The sequence below is a fragment of the Panthera onca genome, chromosome C1 (genome assembly GCF_046562875.1).
Source record: "Panthera onca isolate mPanOnc1 chromosome C1, mPanOnc1 haplotype 2, whole genome shotgun sequence".
Classification (NCBI taxonomy): domain Eukaryota; kingdom Metazoa; phylum Chordata; class Mammalia; order Carnivora; family Felidae; genus Panthera; species Panthera onca.
This window is the reverse complement of record NC_138346.1, coordinates 206,253,547-206,273,913: the sequence shown is the minus strand read 5'-3', so window position 1 is coordinate 206,273,913 and position 20,367 is coordinate 206,253,547. Positions and strand designations below refer to the sequence as shown.

The window sequence follows — 20,367 nt, the reverse complement described above, 5'->3', positions numbered from 1 at the left end:
TCACTCTTCCTTGTCTAGTATTTTTATGGCTGCCTCTTTCTGATGCTCCACAATTCCTTATTTAGAACTACATTATATTGACCATGGGCCTTTTGCCTTGTTGTGGATTTCTGGATCCAGTTACCAAGTGGACAGCCTAGCTACGGTTTTGGCTGCAAGAGTATCGTTTGTCTATCCGTGGAGTTCCCACCTGGCTTCATGAAGTATGTCTGTTCTCCAATTTTCTACCTTGTAAGGGGCATTCTAGTCCCCATTTCCTCACCGAAATAACTTCTAGGTGTCTCTAGTGGCATTTAGACCCAGAGTTCAGAAGACTTGCAGCTTTAGCCCTATTACCCCCGCTTTATTTGTCAATTTCATTTTTTGGTTCATGGAGATATGCAGCTTGTTTTCTCTGTGTGTGGCTAAGTCCTTTAAATTTTATTTTTTTATCTATTATCTAATGAGTGAATAGTTGAGTGGCCCTAAAGCATGGACTTAAAATGACATCTTGACCATAATTCCTATTTTGGTCTAATTTTAATAACTGGACTACTAATGAAATTACCTTCATTTTTTCTATGAACCAGACCAACTACTATTAAACAGAAAGGCATAAGCCTTGTTCTTACTTACCTGCTCCAAGAGAAAATTATGTACATCTTCCCCTTCTGGTAAAAAGTCCTTCCAGGTGAGGTCAGCCTCCCTCCATAAGGCTCCCACTTTCTTATGGCTCTAAAACAGAGATAAGTCCAGTCCATTTACTTTTATATAAAGATAGGATGATGATGAAGAGGAAGAAGAGAGGAGGAGGAGGAGGAGGAGGACAGGCACGGGGAGGGGGCGGGGGCGGATTAGGAGAAAAGGCTTGCTTGAAGTCAAGAGTATAGAAATATAAAGACTGAAAAATCAAAACTTTTCCCTTGTTGATATAAAGTTAGTTTCTCAGGACTCCTGGCTCTCACACCAAGATGTCTGAATGTATGTAGTAAATGTAACGGTGAATGGCTGAAGTATAGCTGTTTAAGGTTCAATAATTAATTTTGTCAGATGACTAATCTAGGAAATTGCAAGCTCAGTTTGGGATTTATGAATATAATCACCTAAAACAAGTCCAATTCACAGAGTTTATAAATTCAACAGCGTCTCTTTTCCTAGTGGTATACATATGTATCCACTATTAAAGTCATACATCAAGCCTCACTGGAATCCCTCTTCGCAACAGATCAGGATCACGCTGCCTAACCGGAGAATGAATAAAGAGGTTGCTGCTCCTGAACCAGGAATGAGAAGTATTTCAAGGGCAAGAAGAACAACATTGAGCCCAAGAAACAACAGAGGAGAGCTCTTGTTGGCTGGAAGACTGATGAGAAGGTACAAGTCCACTCCCTGAACAAAGTCACAGTGATGCAGGGAACTCTCAGCCTTCGAGGCCGTGGCTATCAGCTATGAATCATATTACTAATTATTTCATAGAGTAACTTGCCCAAGGCATAGCTGATAACTTGGCAGAGTCAGGATTTAAACTCAGGCTCTCTCATTTCAGAGTTTATGCTCCATGAGAATTTGGTTAGGCAAAGTGAGAATTTGCTTTTTCTGTTTCTACAGATAAAAGTTAGTAAGAATTTAGGTTTTTAATAAGGACTAATGTGAAGTAGATTAGGAAAGGAGGAAGGAATTTTGGATGTACGAATTAGGATTCAATAAAAACTTTAGTAATAACAAGTAATCAACTAGAACTAGAGACCAGGCTACTTAGTAACTACAAATAACTATTACACAGATGAAATACAAAGGGTCTTCTGTACATTCAAGAGACTTTCTATACTAATGCCTATAAAACAATGAAATCTATCATCCCCAATACCTTTGGCTATGGTTTGAATCAGTCAAAAATCACTCCAAAATTTTCATGTATGAGTTCTGTTTTGATGTTATCACTGTAGGTGTTGTTAACACCACTTTCCCAAACCTCTTAGACCTCTAATACGGCATCAATACACTCTTTTGAAACTTCTGGTTTAGACTTGTCTTCCTTTCTAGTGTATACATTTTTTGAAGGCTTAGTTGTCTTTGTACACTGAGATGCTGGCATAGAGTTTTACAGAGAATTGTACAGTATTTATTAAACTAAAATAAGTTTAACTTTAAGACAGCAGTTCACAATCCTATAGAATCTTTTTAAAAATTAATTTATTTTGAGAAAGAGAGAGAGACAGAGTGAGCGCACACACGCACATGTGAGGGGCAGAGAGGGAGGGAGAAAGAGAATCCCAAGTAGGCTCTGTGCAGCCAGTGCAGAGCCTGACGTGGGGCTCGATCTCACAAAGCATTAGATCATGACCCAGGCCAAAATCAAGAGTTGCCCAACCTAACTGAGCCACTGAGGGAAACCACCCCCCACCCTTTTTTAAAAAGTAGGTTCCATGCCCAGTGTGGAGCCCAATGCAGAGCTTGAACTCATGACCCTGAGATCAAGACCTGAGCTGAGATCAGAGTTGGACGCTTAACAGACTAAGCCATCTAGGCACCCCTGTATAACATTTTTTTTTTTTTTTTTTTTTTACGTTTTATTTATTTTTGAGACAGGGAGAGACAGAGCATGAACAGGGGAGGGTCAGAGAGAGGGAGACACAGAATCTGAAACAGGCTCCAGGCTCTGAGCTGTCAGCACAGAGCCCGACGCGGGGCTCGAACCCACGGACCGCGAGATCATGACCTGAGCTGAAGTCAGACGCTTAACCGACTGAGCCACCCAGGCGCCCCCCCTGTATAACATTTTTAACACCTATTACTAATCAGATAACCTAGCTTGAGATCCAAAATTAATAAAATTAATCATTTTAGGAATCTTACCTTTCTTTGAAAGCAAGGCGTTTTCACTGAAATGTATTCAAGAGTATAAATAATGCAGGCATTTTGTTTCAAGAGAAGATAAAATTACTAGCCACAAATATAACATATCTTGAGATTATTTAGAATTATCCCAAATCCAGTTGAGATTAGATAATTCTTTCCCAAGTTACTAGTAAACAGAAGGAGAAATACACCTCTGTAAGAAACTAGGTTGAAACAGAGGCCTCGCTCTTCTTTTCAAAAAGGAAAAGGAAAACAGAAATACCTGCATAGCGGTACCTAAGCTATTCACAGATAACTCAAGATTACAATCACTGCCTTGCCTAAGACGCTGTTGAGTCTAACACTCAGTTTAATACTCACCATTTGTTTGCATAGAAGGTGCAATATTTCAGAAAGTAAGACCCCAGCTCTTCCAACAGGAAGTAAAGGTTTGCTAAATTCTCTGTAAAAGACAGGAGTAGTGATTAAGTACCTCTGAACCAAACTTCCAGTTCTAAAACACTAGGTGAACAATGTGTGCTGAACCTAAATCATATTGGGCAAGAGAAAGCTTCAGGACATGCTCTAAGTAATGTTCAGCAGAAGTAGTTCAGACTTCAAGTTCACTCTATGCTTCATGGAGAAGCCGGAAAGGGACTTTAGAATTCCCGGGTTTTGTCTTTTTCTTTAACTGCCTCAGTGATAGAAGCAATGCAATGATCAGTCTCATTTAATAATCTATTTACATATACACCACTTCAAGCCTAAATGAGAGAAGCACCTTAGGTAACTGGGAGATGTGAAACTTAGTTATGAAATCTTTTTAAGAAAGGAAGTTTTTCTTTACAATATAGATGAAACAGAAAGGGACCATTTGTTTTCAGAGTCTAAACCAGTATATCCCACACTGTGTTCCACAGGATATGAATAATTGTTCCTCAAGAAAAGAATTCTACAATTGAGAGAATGCTGCATTAAACAAAGCTAAATAGGTTTTATTAAATTTATTACTTATTTTTTTAAGTAAGCTCTACAGCCAACGTGGGGCTTGAACTCACAACTGTGAGATGAAGAGTTGCATACTCTACTGACTGAGCCAGCCAAGCACCCAAATCTTGTTTTTATTGTTTGGTTTCACTATAGAATTCTCATAATCTTTAATGTGCTGTAATATACTTTGTGAACCTCAAACAAAAGAGACATAATAGTACATAGAGTAGGACTATATGAACAATTTTTGGGGAAATAGTAACGTTCTAAAGAAGAGTTTAGGAAAAACTAGTCTATACAAAGTAGAAACAACTTCGGACTCCTGTCCAAATCTAGGAATGCCAGAGATGCAGTCCCTTTACTACAACCAGAGCATGAAGCATGCAGGTATCAGTCTGACAAGCTATCACGGAGAAATAACTTATGGCATGTGAGCAAGGACAGACATAAAAGTCAGATTAGCATTAAGCTTCCAGGAGCAATAACCTTCCAGTTATGTGATTTCGGAGCCCTATCTACAAATACTGCTAACCTCAATGGACCACAGGGTTATCATATCCCCGTCACTTCTCTGATGTAGATACAGTGTAATATAACATTTTTATACAGAAATAAGTCCTTTTTTTTTTTTTTTTTACATTGAAGTATAATTGTATTAGTTTCAGGTGTACAACATAGTGATGCGACAATTACATATACTATAAAATGATCACTACGATAAGTGTAGTTATCTGTCACCATACAAAGTTATTATAGTATCATTGGCTATATTCCTTACACTATACGTTTCATCCCCATGACTTTTATTTTGTAATGGGCAGTTTGTACTTCTTAATCCCCTGAAATTAGAAGTCTTAAAGAGTCACAGGCTGCACCCAAGAGCCTACAAAGGCACTAAGGAAAGAGCACTATGCTAGAGATAGCTGGTAAGTTTTGCATCAGTTTATCTTGATATACACACACACAAAATGAAAACAAAAACAAGTACGACTTACATGATAAGTTCTCTCATAGAGATTCCACCTTCTTTTAACATGGGGGTCACCAGTTCAGCAAGGTACAACCAAATGTGGGGAATATCAATAGCCATGTCATCTGCCAATTCCAACGTTTCTGAAAAACTAGACAAGAACAAGAAGAACATTTCACACAAATATAATTCAGAAGATTAAATAAAGAGTCCAAAACTCAGTCAGCAAATATCTATTAAAGCACCTACTATGTTAGATACTATGCCAGGCATAAAGTAACTGATAAATAAATTCTTGTTCTCAAAAACCTGTATTAGTAGAGGAGAAATTCTAGGGGCCCCTGGGTGGCTCAGTCAGTTAAACATCTGACTCTTGACTTCGGCTCAGGTCATGATTTCACTGTTGTGAGATCGAGCCTTGTGTTGGGTTCTATGCTCAGCATGGAGCCTGCTTAAGATTCTCTCCCTCCTTCTCCCACTGCCCCTCCCCTCCTTGTACATATGCTCTCTCTCTCAAATTAAAAAAAAAAAATGAATAGCACAAACAAAAGCATGTTTGCAGAAAGGGCTAATACTCTGATGAACATGAACTATAGTACCAGGATATCCCAACGGAGAGGGTGGTCAGAAGAGAGTTCTGTATGAAGGTGACTTCTGGAAGATTTCAGGATGAAAACAAGGCAGCCATGTTAAGTTCTGGGGGAAGAGATATTTAATCTATTCCTACACTATCTAATGAGTTCACCACAGCTGAGTATCATATTCCCTGGACCAGTCAGATACACGGACTGAAAATTTCACTATAATGTAGACTAGACCCAAAGAGAAAAAAAAAGACAAAAATCCTTGTTCTTGAGGAGCTCATAATAGGGAAACAAACTGGATGGATATAAAGGAGTCTGGTAACATTACTAATAACATCATTGTTACGACTTATTAAAAACTGTTGTACCTTTAATGTTCGTTTATTTTTGAGACACACACACACACACACACACACACACACAGAGACTGCGAGTCGGGGAGGGTCAGAGAGAGAGAGGGAGACACAGAATCGGAAGCAGGCTCCAGGCTCTGAGCGGTCAGCACACAGCCCGACGCGGGGCTCGAATCCACGTACAGGGAAATCAGACCCGAGCCCAAGTTGGATACTTAACCAACTGAGCCACCCAGGTGCCCCAAAACTGTTGCACCTTTAAAGAAAGGCTAATGGTTTCCAGATTTCATGGCCTGAAATTTTTTTCAATGTGAAATAAAATAAATGGGATTTAAATAGAAAATTTGGGAAAGTCAAATACAAAATATCAGCAGTTATTTAAGGTAAAAATCACAGTTATTCACTTAAAAATATAAAAACAGAACTCAAAACTTTGTTAATCAGTCCCATATACAGCATGTTAAAAAGGACAAAAACGAAAGTAAATTTAACTCAAGGAGGCATACACATAATTACAAGGAAATGCGCACAATCATAAGGAAAGGAATGAGTGAGTGTAGGGCAGGTAGTATTTGTCTTCATAGCCTTTCAGATCTCTTCATACATAAAATGGGTGCTTTCTCACTGCAGTTTTTGGCTTTTAGCTTGAGTATGCCACTCTGTTTACCTACTGCAGAGGTCTACATGTCATTAAAAATTTTCACTTAAAAAGAGATACCACTACAATGGAGGGTTGCCTTTCTGAAGATGTCATTTCAAAACAGTTTGTAGCTCTGCGACATAAGTTTGGGCCTTGTGAATCCTTAATGCTGACTTTCTGCCCTCACAGCTTAAAATTATTTGATATCTACTTGCTATACAACAGATTAACTGGACTCTTCTCTCATTATATGAACACTTTAGACTCAGTTAATGTGCCACTGATGGAACATAATCTGGCCGGACTCCACAATTCCCGGGCTAATCATCCTACAATGTGAATTCATGTTCCATGGTTTAATGCCATAGATTAAGCTGTTTAATGAGCCCGTGAGACAACTGTAGCCATCCAGTCTTTCAGCAGTAGATCTGCTATTTTCATCTCAAATCAAAACTAGAAGACAACCATATTCTTGCCTTGGTTTTCTAGTTCTTGATTAGTCAGTCATCAAGGGACAGTATGCAGAACACAATCACTGGTCAAATCCATACTGCTGAAAAAAAACATATTTGGCTGAGAGGGCACCTGGGTGGCTCAGTTGTTAAGTGTCCAACTCTTGATTTCGGCTCAGGTCATGATTTCGCAGTTTGTGAGTTAGAGCCCTGCATCAGGGTTTCAGCACTGCAGAACCTTCTTGGGATTCTCTCTCTCTCCCCGTCTCTCTCTCTCTGCCGCTCCCTCACTATTGTGCACATACGTGCTCTCTCTCAAAATAAATAAACTTAAAAAATAAAAAACCCGTATTTGGCTGAACACAGGATTTCTGTAGAACAAGCTTGTAAGAGGCTTCTTTTCAGGTTTACAGTTCCTAAATTCTTTTGTACAATTTTAAAAGAAAAATCCATGGTGTACAGAAACTTCTAGCTATCTTTGTCTTTGGAGTATTACACAGCCTGTAACACTACCTTGTATAATACACATTTTCTGCCAGATGAATGAATGAAACAGAACTACACCATACCCTTGCTTCTTGGTATGTAGTGACCATTACACCAAATGGAGTAAACTTTGGTGAGGTCCACAGGTAGGACTTTAGGTATCCTTCCCTCCATCTCAACTACAGAGGCTCTACTTTTATTTTCTTTATATATTGAGTTCCTGTCTAAAACATAATTAAAGGGATACATGGTAGTTAAAAAAAAGTTTTTTTTTTAATTCACTTAAGCTCTGATCAAAACTCTGCTGAAAAAGCAAAATAATGTTCCGTAATTGGAAACAAAGAGTATTGTCAGTAGCATCTCCCACACTTTGCACTGTGATAACTTAATAAAAAAGTAAATCTTGATGTAGATAAACAAGAAACAGTGAGAACATCTAAAAATCAGATTAATCAAGTATTATTATGACTGGTCATAACAGAATCTAATTCCAGGTAAAAGAAAGAAATGAAATGATGATGAAAGTTTCTTATACTCTAGTATCATACTCAAAGGATCACTATGGAAAACATTTTTTAAGCTAGATCTTACCTGTGTGAGCAAACTTGATTTCCACTATTAACCAGTAGGTCAGCAATTTTTTGGGTTTTTTTGCACCTCTGCAATTTTGCACCTGAAACTTAGTCTATATGTCTGTGTAAGCTTTGAATAGCAGGGTAGAATTGCTGTTGAGTGGCAGGAAAAGTTCCCCAAGATAGTCAAGGAGGAGATAAGAATTTTCTCTCCAACAAGTATCTTTCAAAGTCAAGCTTCCTGAAGGGCCCATATTTTGTGTCTATTGACAACTCCAATTTTTACTGTCTTGATTTTCATTTGTTTATTACACTTCCAGTGATTCCAAATTCCATGGCTAATAGTGAACTATCTTTACTAGATAGCTTTAAGAAAGAAGTCTTCTAATGCCATGATATAAAATGAATTTATCAACACTGTTTGAAACCTATCTACCTATACAATAATGCATCTACCTACCTACCTGATTTGCCTCATAAAGTATTTAGATTTAAGTCCTGAAAATTTCAAGATGGTTTGATGTTGCCTTTGTAGGGATATATTTTATATGTGGCAACTACTATGCTTGGGGTTGATAAACTATCTAGTAAACAACCTGGCTAGAAAGCCTATTTAAAACTTCTGTCTAGTATTAGAATTTAGTAGCAGTGCATGCTTTGAAGAGTTCTGTAGGAGAAATGGCAGATTAATAGTTGACTGATCAGTGCCCAGCAAACAGGGAGGCCTTATACTTTCCATCGACTCTGGCTTGGGGAGCTGGGAAGGAACAGCTTTAACCACTGCTCAGAAATTGGCATCTAAGCAGTAGCAGCATCCAAGGAAGCTGAGCTTAGATGTTTGCCCATATGCTATGTAAGGACAGAGGTCTTTGGATATTGGGACCAAAGAGACAAAAAACTTAGGGCATTTCCATGGCTCCAATGAAATGGCCTCTTTAGACAGTATGAACTATTTATAATTTGGGCTTTAGAAGTAATTAGGAAACTTTGATCTATTTGCAAGGAAACTCCTGGTGGATGACAAGTGGCTATTTGTTTTCATCTTAGAAAAAAACTTCCAGGCCTTAAAGGAACATGGGTCTTCATAGGGGTCTGGGTCTAAGGATGGCGCGGTTAGATCTAACAAAGTATCAAAAGTGAGGTCTGGAATCACTGCATTCTCTCTAGCTATTGAAGGAAATCGGAATAGAGAAAGATGAAGTAAGATACCGAGACACAGAAGTGTTCATCTCATTTTCACTATAAATAAAAGGTGGTGGCTATATTGCCAGCAGCAGCAACAGGGCCACCACCAATGAAAGTGTAGACACCGATGTCTGAGTAATGTAGACATTTTTCCCCCACAGGGAATCGCCCAAAGAGAAATGCCAATGTCTGAGGGAGCCTAGCAATCAAGCTACTACCTCTCAAGTTCAATGAAGACAATGAAGCCAGATGGCACTTCCTGGGGTGCCTTTCTAGACAGACTAGACTTCCTTTCTAGACAGAAATAAACTTAGGAGCACAGTCTGAAGAGAGGCAGAAAGGGTTAAATAATAATCCAGCATTCTCATTTCTGAAATTATCTGATGAATATATCATAATAGATGAGAAAGAAGCAAATATTTATAAATTAATACAATTGTGACCTCAGATGTAGTTTCTAGGATTTCAAGTTGGCTAGGAACAGAACTTAGATTTATTTGTGAGGGTGTGGTTACCCTCATTTGCTCTTGCTGTTTACACTGGCTGGTTACTGGAGTGACTCGATTTCTCTTTTTAAAACTGGGAAACCATCTTGGCCTTCTTCTTTTTTTTTTTTAAAGTAGGCTTCATGGCCAGGACAGAGCCCAATGCAGGGCTCAAACTCATGACCCTGAGATCAAGACCTGAGCTGAGATAAAGAGTCGGATGCTTAACCAACTGAGCCACCTAGGTTCCCCGTATCTTGGCCTTAAAGGACAACAATCACAGCAACTTCTGCCGAAGTTTCTTACTAAGGTAACTGGGTCAGATGGCCTAAATCTAGTCATTCACTGAATTCATAGAAATCTACCTTATTACTCAAAGACAGCTTAGTAATAATCCTAGGGGCAAGTATGTATATTCTAGGACCTTGAAAACACTACCATTCCTCACAAAATCAAAAGAGTAATCATTCCTGAACATATTCAACTGTGGCATTTAATGATTACGCTATTCTAAGGGGTTGACCATACCCGAAAGACACACAGTGGCAGTTTATCACATGTGCATTTAATTTTCAAGAATATAATATGAGCTTGGCAAAAAAGATTTACAAAGAGAAAAATAAAGGGGTGCCTGGGTAGCTCAGTCACTTAAGCATCCACTTTTGGCTCAGGTCATGATCTCATGGTTCGTGGGTTTGAGCCCTGCATCAGGTTCTGTGCTGACAGCTCAAGCCTAGAGCTGGCTTCGGACCTGTGTCTCCCTCTCTCTCTGCTCCCCCTTCCCCTCAAAAATAAGTATTAAAAAAAGTTAAAAAAAAAAAAAAAACAAAGAGAAAAATAAATAGTGTAAAATTCTTACTGTCATTGCACCCAATGAACATATGTCAAGTATGAGATTGGAGAGGAGAATCTGACGTCCTGCCTTCAAGAAATATTAGTTCCTGAACAATTAAGAGAGCGGGCACCTGGCAGGGCTGGGTGTGTTTCTATGTTTATATTTACATAACACAGCTCCTAAAACAGAAACTTTTTACCATATGCAATTTTTACCTTAAACCTTGATTTCAGAATCTCAACCTGGGTAAGATTCTGTGGCTGTACCACAAAGAATCCAATTCACACACATGTGATGATCACAAACAAATGAGAACCTGATCTAATGAAGATACAACACTAGTGACAGCCAGACTTCATCAAAGCAGCCATCAACAGGAATCATAATGAAACCAACCCGGAACAGACTAAGTCATTAACAACTTGGAGTGACACGTCCTGCTATGGGGCTAGAGTGGACAGATAAGCATCCCTTGGCCAAAATAACCAGGGTTTATTGAAAGGATAAGGCTTTTAGGTTTAAGTTGATTTTCCAGAAATTTTCTCACATAAAAAAAGCTTCTATGGGGCGTCTGGGTGGCTTAGTCGGTTGAGCATCTGACTCTTGATTTCAATTCAGGTCATGATCTCGTGTTTTGTGGGCTTGAGCCCTGCATCAGGCACCGTTGTCTACAGTGTGGAGCCTGCTTGAGATTCCCTCTCTCTCCCTCTACCCCTCCTGTGAGTGTGCTCTCTCTCAAAATAAATAAACTTTTTTTTTTTTTTTTTTTTTTAAGTTTTTTTCCTCAAAGAACACCTAGGGATTTACAGGTAAACGGGCTGCTGAGGGCCTGAGTTTCCCCAAGGTGAAGGGGTCTCTACTACCTTACTTACACCTTAACACAGGTATAAACAATAGGATTTGGAAAACCAGGAGATAAATAACCTTTATGCCCTAGCACAATCTACAAAATGCCATCATATCCACCAACACACTATCAGTATATTATGCAATTATCAGTATATTATACAATTGTAATTATCCAATTACAGTGGACATAATTTTACTCTATGGAAATAGACAAATACTTAAAAATATATGTACTTTTAAAAATAACCACTACTCAAGAGCCTAGTAACTGAATACCACTCTTGAAGAGGATACTGACCCTTTGAAAAAGTCCTGTTTGCTGAGTTTTTCTGACTGCACCAGCTGATACAGTAATTGGCCCATGTGATCCCTGGTGATCTGGCTCCTTTCCAGGGTGGACTCCACTCCCATTCTCACAAACACATGTAGCAGGCCCTGGGCATTCAGCTCTTCTACACACTGCATGGCTTCCTGTTCAAATAGCAAATAACAGCTTAGTCTAATATCTGGATCCCATTACCAAAGTGTTAAAATAAGTTTACAATCTTTTACTTATGACAAAGTCAGCAGAAAGCTCCACAAACAAGCTAGTATTCATACATTTTTTAAAAAACATTAATTTAGCTCAGTAAAATGCAGGCTGACAAGGGCAATATTAGCCATATTTAAAAACAGAAGAAAAGAGGATCTTAAGAAGGGTAATGTGTTTAGCTTCACAATTTATCAACAATCACGCAAAGGGCCGAAGTGTGTTTTTCTACAAAATGTTTACCTATCTTATGACCATTTAAAAACCTGAAAATGGTATATTAAGAAACAGAAATTCATCATCACATGCCAAATGACTTAATGTGGCAACTGAGGTAATTCTGTCTGGGTATGTTAATATTTGCAAAATCTTCAATGAGGAAGGTCTTCCCTTCATATGAAAGTTAGTACACTTAGCTTAAGTGCTAAAACCCTCTTAGGAAATTCTTGGGGTGTGGGGCTCATGAAATGGTCCTTACCATGGGGTGATCTGGCTAGGTCCACATCTCTGAGGCCTGGTAGCCAAGGTTGCTGAATCACCAACACAGCACTGTGCCTCCCTGCCCTCACCTATCTCAACTCTGTCTGAATCCAAAATCCTTTGGTTCAACCTCTGAAGAGAGCAGCTCTTCTGAGAGGGAAGATGCATGTGAGAAGAGCAGCTGCTTGAATGAAGACGGGACTAGAGCACACGTAGGTTTCTCACTGCTGCTTTATTTCTCCTCTGCTATTTTATTTAATGCCTCCCCCACATGAACTTTTTATCTGAAAAACTTTCAAACTACAGAGACATTGAATAGTACAATGTACACGTATGTAACTTCACTTCAGTTTAGATTCATCAATTGTTAGTTTTCTTCATAGATACGTAAAAAACTTAATACCAACACAATGTCAATAAAAATATTATCTGATAAACAGTACATATTTGAAATTTCCACAACTGTCCCCAAATGTCCAAAATATAGTTTTTTGTTGTTGTTTAGGACCCAGCTGAAAACCTGACGTCACATGTCAGGATGCATGATGTCTTTTTAGACTCCTTTAATCCAGATCAGTCCTTTCTCTTCATCTTTTTAGAACATTCACAGTTTTGGAAACATTCGGCCCAGTTGTCTTTTAAAACCGTCTTATATACACTTTTAAACCAATCGGTCCTTCTGTTTTCAGTCCCATCTGCACCTTATGTGCATTCGTAGTCTGCTAAATAAATGACCACCCATCCTTCTAGTTTCTAACTTCCAGAGTGTTGGTGCGGTCTATTCCCTCTACTCTTTATCCCTGTGAATTTTTACCTCATTTTAAAGACCATCATCATTATAAAGCTTTTTCAGGAGAGCATGGAAATGAATGCATATATCTTCAGTATTTAACCTGAAGTGATCAAGTGTCTTACAAGGGGAATTTATTCACTGAATCTGCATGTGCTATCAACGAACTATATTATGCTGCTTTCAATGTCACAGCAATTCATCATCTTGCTCTTCTCCCTGATTTTCTCGTGTTGATTCTTATTTCATTGAGTATTCAGGTGAATGGACACCTCCTACAGTCTGTGACTGCCCAGTCACCGGCTATCATATCACCTAGTTTTACTTCTCTGCACTGAAACATTATTTTTCTTTTTGTATTTGTTGTTTATTTATTCCCTATCTTTAGGGCAGTTTTGTATCTCCCACTAGAACACAGGCTCCACAAATGCCCCATAGAAATAGACTATGTTGCTCACTATATACACTACAGCATATCCAATGTCCAGGCAGTGTTTCCTAAATTGTGGCTGGCACATTTTAGGTACTCAATAACTATATACCACAGAGGCTAAAAACCATAGGGTGTGGAATCGGACAAATGTAAGTTTGAATCCTGGCCCTGCCACTTGCTACTATGTGAATTCAGGAGTGTAACAATCCCTCAGGCTTGACTTCCGTCATAAGGTTACTTGAGAAATGAACATAAAAAGGGACTTCGCACACTGCCAAACACAAAAGCTCAGTACATATTAATTTGTATTATTTTTAATAATAACAACACCTACTAAAATGCTAGAAAAACCTTTCCTTTAGGATGAGCTCTGTAAGCCTTTAGCATAACACACTAATAACCTTAAAGGTAATAAGATAAAATTACAGTCTCTGCTCTGAAGCTAGAAGCCTAATTTTACTTTTATTGTTGTTTTTTTTGTTTTTTTTTTTTAAAGATTTTCTCTTTAAGTAATCTCTATACCCAATGTGGGGCTCACACATACAACCCTGAGGTCATAAGTTATGTGCTCTACTGACGTAGCAAGCCGGGCACCCTTAGAAGCCTAATTTTAAATCCTGAGTTGGCCACTTATCAGAAGCATGACTCAGATCAAGTTATTTAACATCTTTGCATCTCAGTTTCATTATCTATAAAAATAGCTATTACAATAATATTAAAATCAAGAGGGCGTTATGAGGATTAAATGAACTAATGGCACCTAGCACACAGGGAGCCCTCACTATGTCTGACAATGTCACCTGCTTCTTATCATCATTCTGCAGCAGATGCGCCTTGGACCCAGTACACTGAAATTCCTGAGTCATAACTGACTCTGTTTCTTCCATACTACAGGCCAGGCCTAGGGCTAAGATCTTTCAGAGAGTCCTCCCGTTGAACTTAGGTCTTTTCCCCCCTATGGCTCCCATTCCTCAGAGTGATACTTTTCTCCTTTCAAAGTATTTGTTGCTCATTGACTTGATATTTCCTCTCCAACTAACTGGCTCATCATCAAAACCTCTTAGTACTTCTTCTGAATTTTAGACTATTTTTTAAAGGCTTGAGGGTTTTAGAAAGCTGGGCTACAGTTAATCACGGTAACTGTTATGTACAGAAAGCAAATAATGACTACACTGCCAAGAGAACAAGTAAGCTTGAGAGAATATAATGTTAAAGCAAAAGTAGTTAATGTAGCTGACAAATAATTTAACAGATTAAGACTCTGCTGACTCCAGATCCCTAAGCTAGGTCCTATTATATGATCTCTCCTAAGATCCTAGAGGTCTATTGGCATTTACAATAACTATAATTTAAATACCTATTTTTGAGTCAACTCTTTATGACCTGTCTCTGCCACTAGACTCTAGGGCTCATGAAGTCAGGCATGATGTCTATTTTATTCACTACCATCTTAAAATGAAGATCAAAGAGAAAGTTGGGGTTAAAGAACAGCAAATTCAAAGCTGTGTCTTGAATGTCTCACTTAGGCCGTCTGGCCCTGGCAGTGCGATTACTCCTTGGTGCCTCAGGTTTCCACTTATGAAATAAAAAGTAACGTTAGCCATAGTTTAAAGTTAATACAAGAATGACCATAAAAGGACTGTGAAGATCATAACAGGTAATGTACAGCTAGATAAGAATGCCTAAAAATGATAATGTGTGGGTTTTTGCTCATGAACATCAAAGTCAATGCGGTTTTTTTCTACTGTGGGGATGGACTGGTAGCCATTCCCCCTTCCTGCCACGTGATCTTGTGAACTCCATCGTCAATTTAAAAGACAGAAGCTGGCAAGAGCACATCCGAGTTGTGCAAACCGAACTGCATGGGACCTGGATTACTCCAAGTCTTAGTGACAAGTGCTTTAGACCAGAGCCAAGTTACTGTATCTGCCATGGGGCTTTGTGTTGTTGCTTTCTTTTTCTGAAACTTCATTTACCTTAAAATCATTAATGTGTAGAAACTCATCAATGATAGATTTAGACTTCCTCTCCATCTCCAATTCTGACAACGCAGGCTTGTCAGGGGCTGCTGTTGCTGGAATTTCTGGCTTTGCTACTAATGAGGTTAAAAAAAGTGAGGAAGTAAAACAGACAAAAATTGTAATTAAAATGGGGGATTATGGTTGACAATATTTATTTGTTGTTATACCAACTTTTCCATAAAAGCATTAAAATAGATACAAATCTGACAAAGCAAGACACCTAAAAGCAGAAAAGAGAAATATTTATTTTTAGAATAGATAGGCACTCAGTAACTTCATATTCCACAATGAAAAGAATAGAGGGGTACGGTAAACTTTTGTAATTAGAGCTTTTTTGTCCCTTTCTGCATTTTGATTCTTCTCCACTGCTTCAGTGATGAACAGCACGTGAAGCTTGTACAATCACACACAGAGCTCCAACCACACGGGCCTTTGGCAGTTGCTTGAACATGTCATGATGCTCCTTCTGGCCGGAGTGCTCTTTCTCTCTGCTCCATACCCATCCCTTCCTAGAAGTCTATTTCAACTCCTACTGGTTCATCAGACCCGAGGAAGCCTTCCCTGATATCCCTCTGTATCAATTCCAGATAGTTCCTTTGTTAAGTACCCTCTTAGAACTCTGCTCCTTTCCTCCGTGGCATTTTTCTCAGTTTGTACTTATATACAATACCTTTTGTGGAATTATGTCATAGGAGTCCTCTGGACCCAGCAGACTAAAGGCTGAAAGCAGAGACCCAATGCCCACAAGTCACCAGGTGTTCAGTGTGCATGTGGTGAATAAATGAATGACCCAGACGATAAAAATGCATAGGGCAGCTGTGCCACATTATTCACTACTCACAAGATATTTTCATACACTATCTCGTTATGTTCCCCAAATAGCTACCACAGATCAGAAAGCCACATGTCCCTGAAGTCAAAAATTCTGGTCTATCAGTTGGGAGAAGACATTTCAATTTGCCTCTGAATCCATTTAGAGGAGGAGACACAATTTAAATAGTGAAAGAAATCTGAAAGCTATCAAGATGTTATAAACAACCAGTATTACCTCAGGATTAGTATTTTCAAGATGCTGAAAATTATCTTTAAACTATTTCTCATTGTTCTCATCATCTTTACCCTCATGACCTCTAGTACTTTTTGAAAAATCTGTACTTATCAGATAAAGTTCTAAGTATTTACCCGTATAGACTTCTCATTTAATCTTCATGATAACTCTACAGGGTGGGCACATTTACTATCCCCATATAACACAGGAAGAAACAGAAACGCAGACAGGTTATGTAAACGAGGTAATTTTTAGAGCATTATCTGAGTTGGTCCTCTAATCATATACAAGCTACACATGTACCAAGACCACAGATGCTACCAAGATGAAGGTAACAAAAGACAACCTGATATTTTCTCTTTGGTTTGCTTTGGATGTCAGAATTTTCATACATTTGAGGGCTCTACAAAGCCCATGCGCTCTAATGCACAGGAAGGGGTTACTGTGCGAATCTGCTAAGAAATTCAGATTGCTTAATATATAGCAAGAGACCCTCATCACCATCACATTTAATAGAGAATGGGGGAAACTTGCAAATTGACGAACAGAGGGACAACCTGGGAAACGAAACCTATGTTACAAAACCATGAAGATGCTCTTTACGTTTTAAGATACTGGTATGTTATTACCATGTAATGATTCTGAAACCTACACAGGGGCAAAATCTCCTCCGCACTTTTCATTCCACAGTTAAGGCCCGAATCTTCCTTCTGTGTGTACCAAGTCACTCACCTGACTCCCGGCCCTTGTTTCGGTCAGCCTCAGCGCTGCTCCTCTCCACGTCCATGCCTCCCGTAAGCTGCTTCACGGTCTCTAGCATCTCCCTGCGTTGCTCTTCTTGAGACTGATTGTCCAACAGGTCTTTGCTGCTGCCGCCTCTCAGGAAAGTATTGGGACGAGCTGCTGCAGACGGCAGGGGCTTGTCATTCTTCTCCCTGCCCACGCTTCCACGACTTAAAACACAAAACATACTTCTTCAGAAGATCACCCCATCCACTATGCATTCAAATCATAAAATAACATTAAGATTTCCTGCAGGTATGTAATTTTTCACACATGACTTCAGGCATGTGAGGCGCCAATTCTACATCAAACTATAATTATGTAAACAAGTAAAATCGGTGCTTTCAGAGAATGGTAAGTATGTTTTAGCTTTTCTCACGAATGTTGAAGGGATACCACTTAAGGTTTTAAAATGCAATGGCAAATCCTTATTTTAGTTCTTTAAATCTTTTAATAAAGACGACAGTGACGAATGTATGAGCTAAAAGAGCAAAAGAGACAAAGAATACCTAACGGACATGGTATCACTATCTTAGAAATTAGACAATGATACAGTATTTATTCAGAAAATTCAAACATAAGTAAAATATTTTGAGAACCACGTAGCAGAAGTAGTTTTTGAGTGGCCAAAGTCACATACTTTCTTTAAGAGAGAATCTTCCTATCTCCCTAGGCTTCTTTTCAGACAGTTCCCACCAGTTGGGCAGGTAGTTCCTTGGTCCATAGCAGGCCAGGAGCAGCAGATGAAAAGGAAGAGAGGAGAAAGGACTAGAGGCACGACAGTGGTCTAACCTCTGAAAGAACATACACAAGTACTCAAAAAGCAGAGCCATCAGGGGAAATCTATGGCAGAGCAAAGAGCCATCAATAGCACAAATGCTGCTTCACGACAAGCTGAGCCATCACTAAAAGCTGAACTGTGCTAAGCATATTTTACTGTAGAAGCCAAGAGAACAGCAACATAGTTAGAAAGTCTACCTGGTCAAATTGACTACAGTAACAAAAAAGGAAAGTTTGAGAGTTTAAAGCAACTTCAGCTCTAAAAGTGCTTATGTCAAAAATTTTGAGGAGTGCCTGGCTGGCTCGGTCAGTAAAGCATGTGACTCTTGATCTCAAGGTTGTAAGGTCGAGTCCCACACTGGGTGTAGAGATTAAAAATAAAATCTTAAGAAAATGAAAACTAAAAATTTTGTTCTCGGTCATTATACTACAGGTCTTCATTCCCTATAAACCAACCAACAGAACACCTGACTGTATCAGTCCTACAAAAAAGAAGGCAGAAAGACAGTACAATACAGAGAATAGTGAGAAACAAAGAACAGCCTGAAACAGAACTTGAAGAACGGTATGACAGAGAAACATATGGGTAGGCTGTCATGCTCTTTAATTCACATGCTTCGGAGTGTTAGGTTAATCCAGAACATCCTGACGCATTAGTTTAGCGAGCCCTCCACCAGCCTCCAGGGGCGTTTGGGTGGGTCTGACTTTCTTAAGAAGCAAACTATTATACTGGGGCGCCTGGGTGGCTCAGTCAGTTGAGTGTCCGACTTTGGCTCAGGTCATGATCTCACAGTTTGAGTTTGAGCCCCTTGTTGGGCTCTGTGCTGACGGCTTGGAGCCTGGAGCCTGCTTCAGATTCTGCGTCTCTGTCTCTCTCTGCCCTCCCCTGCTTGTGCTCTGTCTCAAAAATAAACATTAAAAAAAAATTCTTAAAAAAAGAAACAAACTATTAGAAACTTGCCAGGTAACTTGCCCTTCCTTTCCACCCCATCCCAAATCTACCACCCAATTATGTTCTTATCTTGGAAATTACAGAACGTGAAGATCAAAGAAGGAATAGAAAAACAAAATCAACCTTAGGGATAAAAGGAATCCATGCACAGAGATGACCATCACAATTTATATGGGCGTGTGTGTGAGTGTGTGAAAGAGAGAAAGAGAATAATAGAGAGAGAATGCGAGAAGGAGAGAGAGAGAACAGACATCCACAAGTAGGTCAGTCTTCAGTTAACATGGAGAGTGGGCTCCATACCTGGTTAAGGTCCGTCGGGAATCAAACTCTAAAGGCGTAGACGATGTAGACCCTGAGGGTGCTGGAGGTTGCAAAGCAGAGAATCTGTTTAAACTGGAAGCACTTGACCGTAAGGCATCTATAGGTGTTGAGGATTGAGGGGGGAAAAAATACAAATCACATGACTACAATGTAGCTTTTAATTCATCTGGCTCTCTAGGGAGGAAAGGGGGGGTGTTGTTTGAGACTAGGTATTTCTAACAAGTTTAACAAGGTGATGCCAATCTCCTCCACAAATTATACTCTTAGAAGTATAATGTTAGAAGGAATTTGTCTGCAAAAAAAATTTTTTTTTGAAACCTTTGTTCATTATAACCATTTGCTGCTTTAAAAACATAATTAAATTATCCTAGATAGGGAAGGGGGTGGGAGTGGTAGACAGGGAAGGAGGGAGGCAAGCAAAAACAAAACAAAACAAAACAAAATATTGCACTTAAAAAAAAGCTAACTAATAAAGGTGCGCCTGGATGGCTCAGTCGGTTAAGCGTCTGACTTTTGATTTCAGCTCAGGTCATAATCTCAGGTTTTGTGGGACTGAACACCACACTGAGCTCTGTGCTGACAGTGCGGAGCCTGCTTGGGATTTTCTCTCTGTCCCTCCCCGGCTCTCTCTCTCTCTCTCTCTCTCAAAATAAATAAATAAACTTGATAAATAAATAAAAATTAAAAAATCAGAGGTCAAAATTACTTAGTAGAAGGGAAATATGGAAAGGAAGTTAATGTAGAAGTTTTATTCTTCTAACGTTTATAAAACGTTAACGTTTTATACTTTCTACCGGACTTCATCAGCTTTAAAAAGATGTGTCTGTGGGGGTGCCTGGGTGGTTAAGTGTCTGACTTCATCTTAGGTCATGATCTCCCAGTTCATGCGTTTGAGCCCCGCGTCGGGGTCCTTGCTGACAGCTCAGAGCCTGGAGCCTGCTGCAAATTCTGTGCCTCCCCCTCTCTGTGCCCTTCCCCTGCTTGCACTCTGTCTCTTCTTTCACTCTCAAAA

General features: G+C 39.2%; 1 protein-coding gene across 29 annotated transcripts in view; it reads right to left on the bottom strand.

Moving 5' to 3' along the window:
* The window catches only part of EIF4G3 (eukaryotic translation initiation factor 4 gamma 3), a 314,094-nt gene that overhangs the window by 18,741 nt on the left and 274,986 nt on the right, over positions 1-20,367 (bottom strand). For 27 of the 29 annotated variants that reach the window (XM_078452254.2, XM_078452266.2, XM_060626696.3 and 24 more), the window contains 7 exons: positions 19,335-19,452; positions 17,252-17,472; positions 15,427-15,545; positions 11,517-11,689; positions 4,803-4,928; positions 3,199-3,280; positions 616-714 (listed from right to left, as the gene is read on the bottom strand). In XM_078452254.2, coding sequence (XP_078308380.2) covers positions 616-714; positions 3,199-3,280; positions 4,803-4,928; positions 11,517-11,689; positions 15,427-15,545; positions 17,252-17,472; positions 19,335-19,452 — 938 coding nt within the window. The remainder of the gene's footprint in view (positions 1-615; positions 715-3,198; positions 3,281-4,802; positions 4,929-11,516; positions 11,690-15,426; positions 15,546-17,251; positions 17,473-19,334; positions 19,453-20,367) is intronic. The other 2 variants (XM_078452250.2, XM_078452262.2) reach the window with 1 other exon arrangement.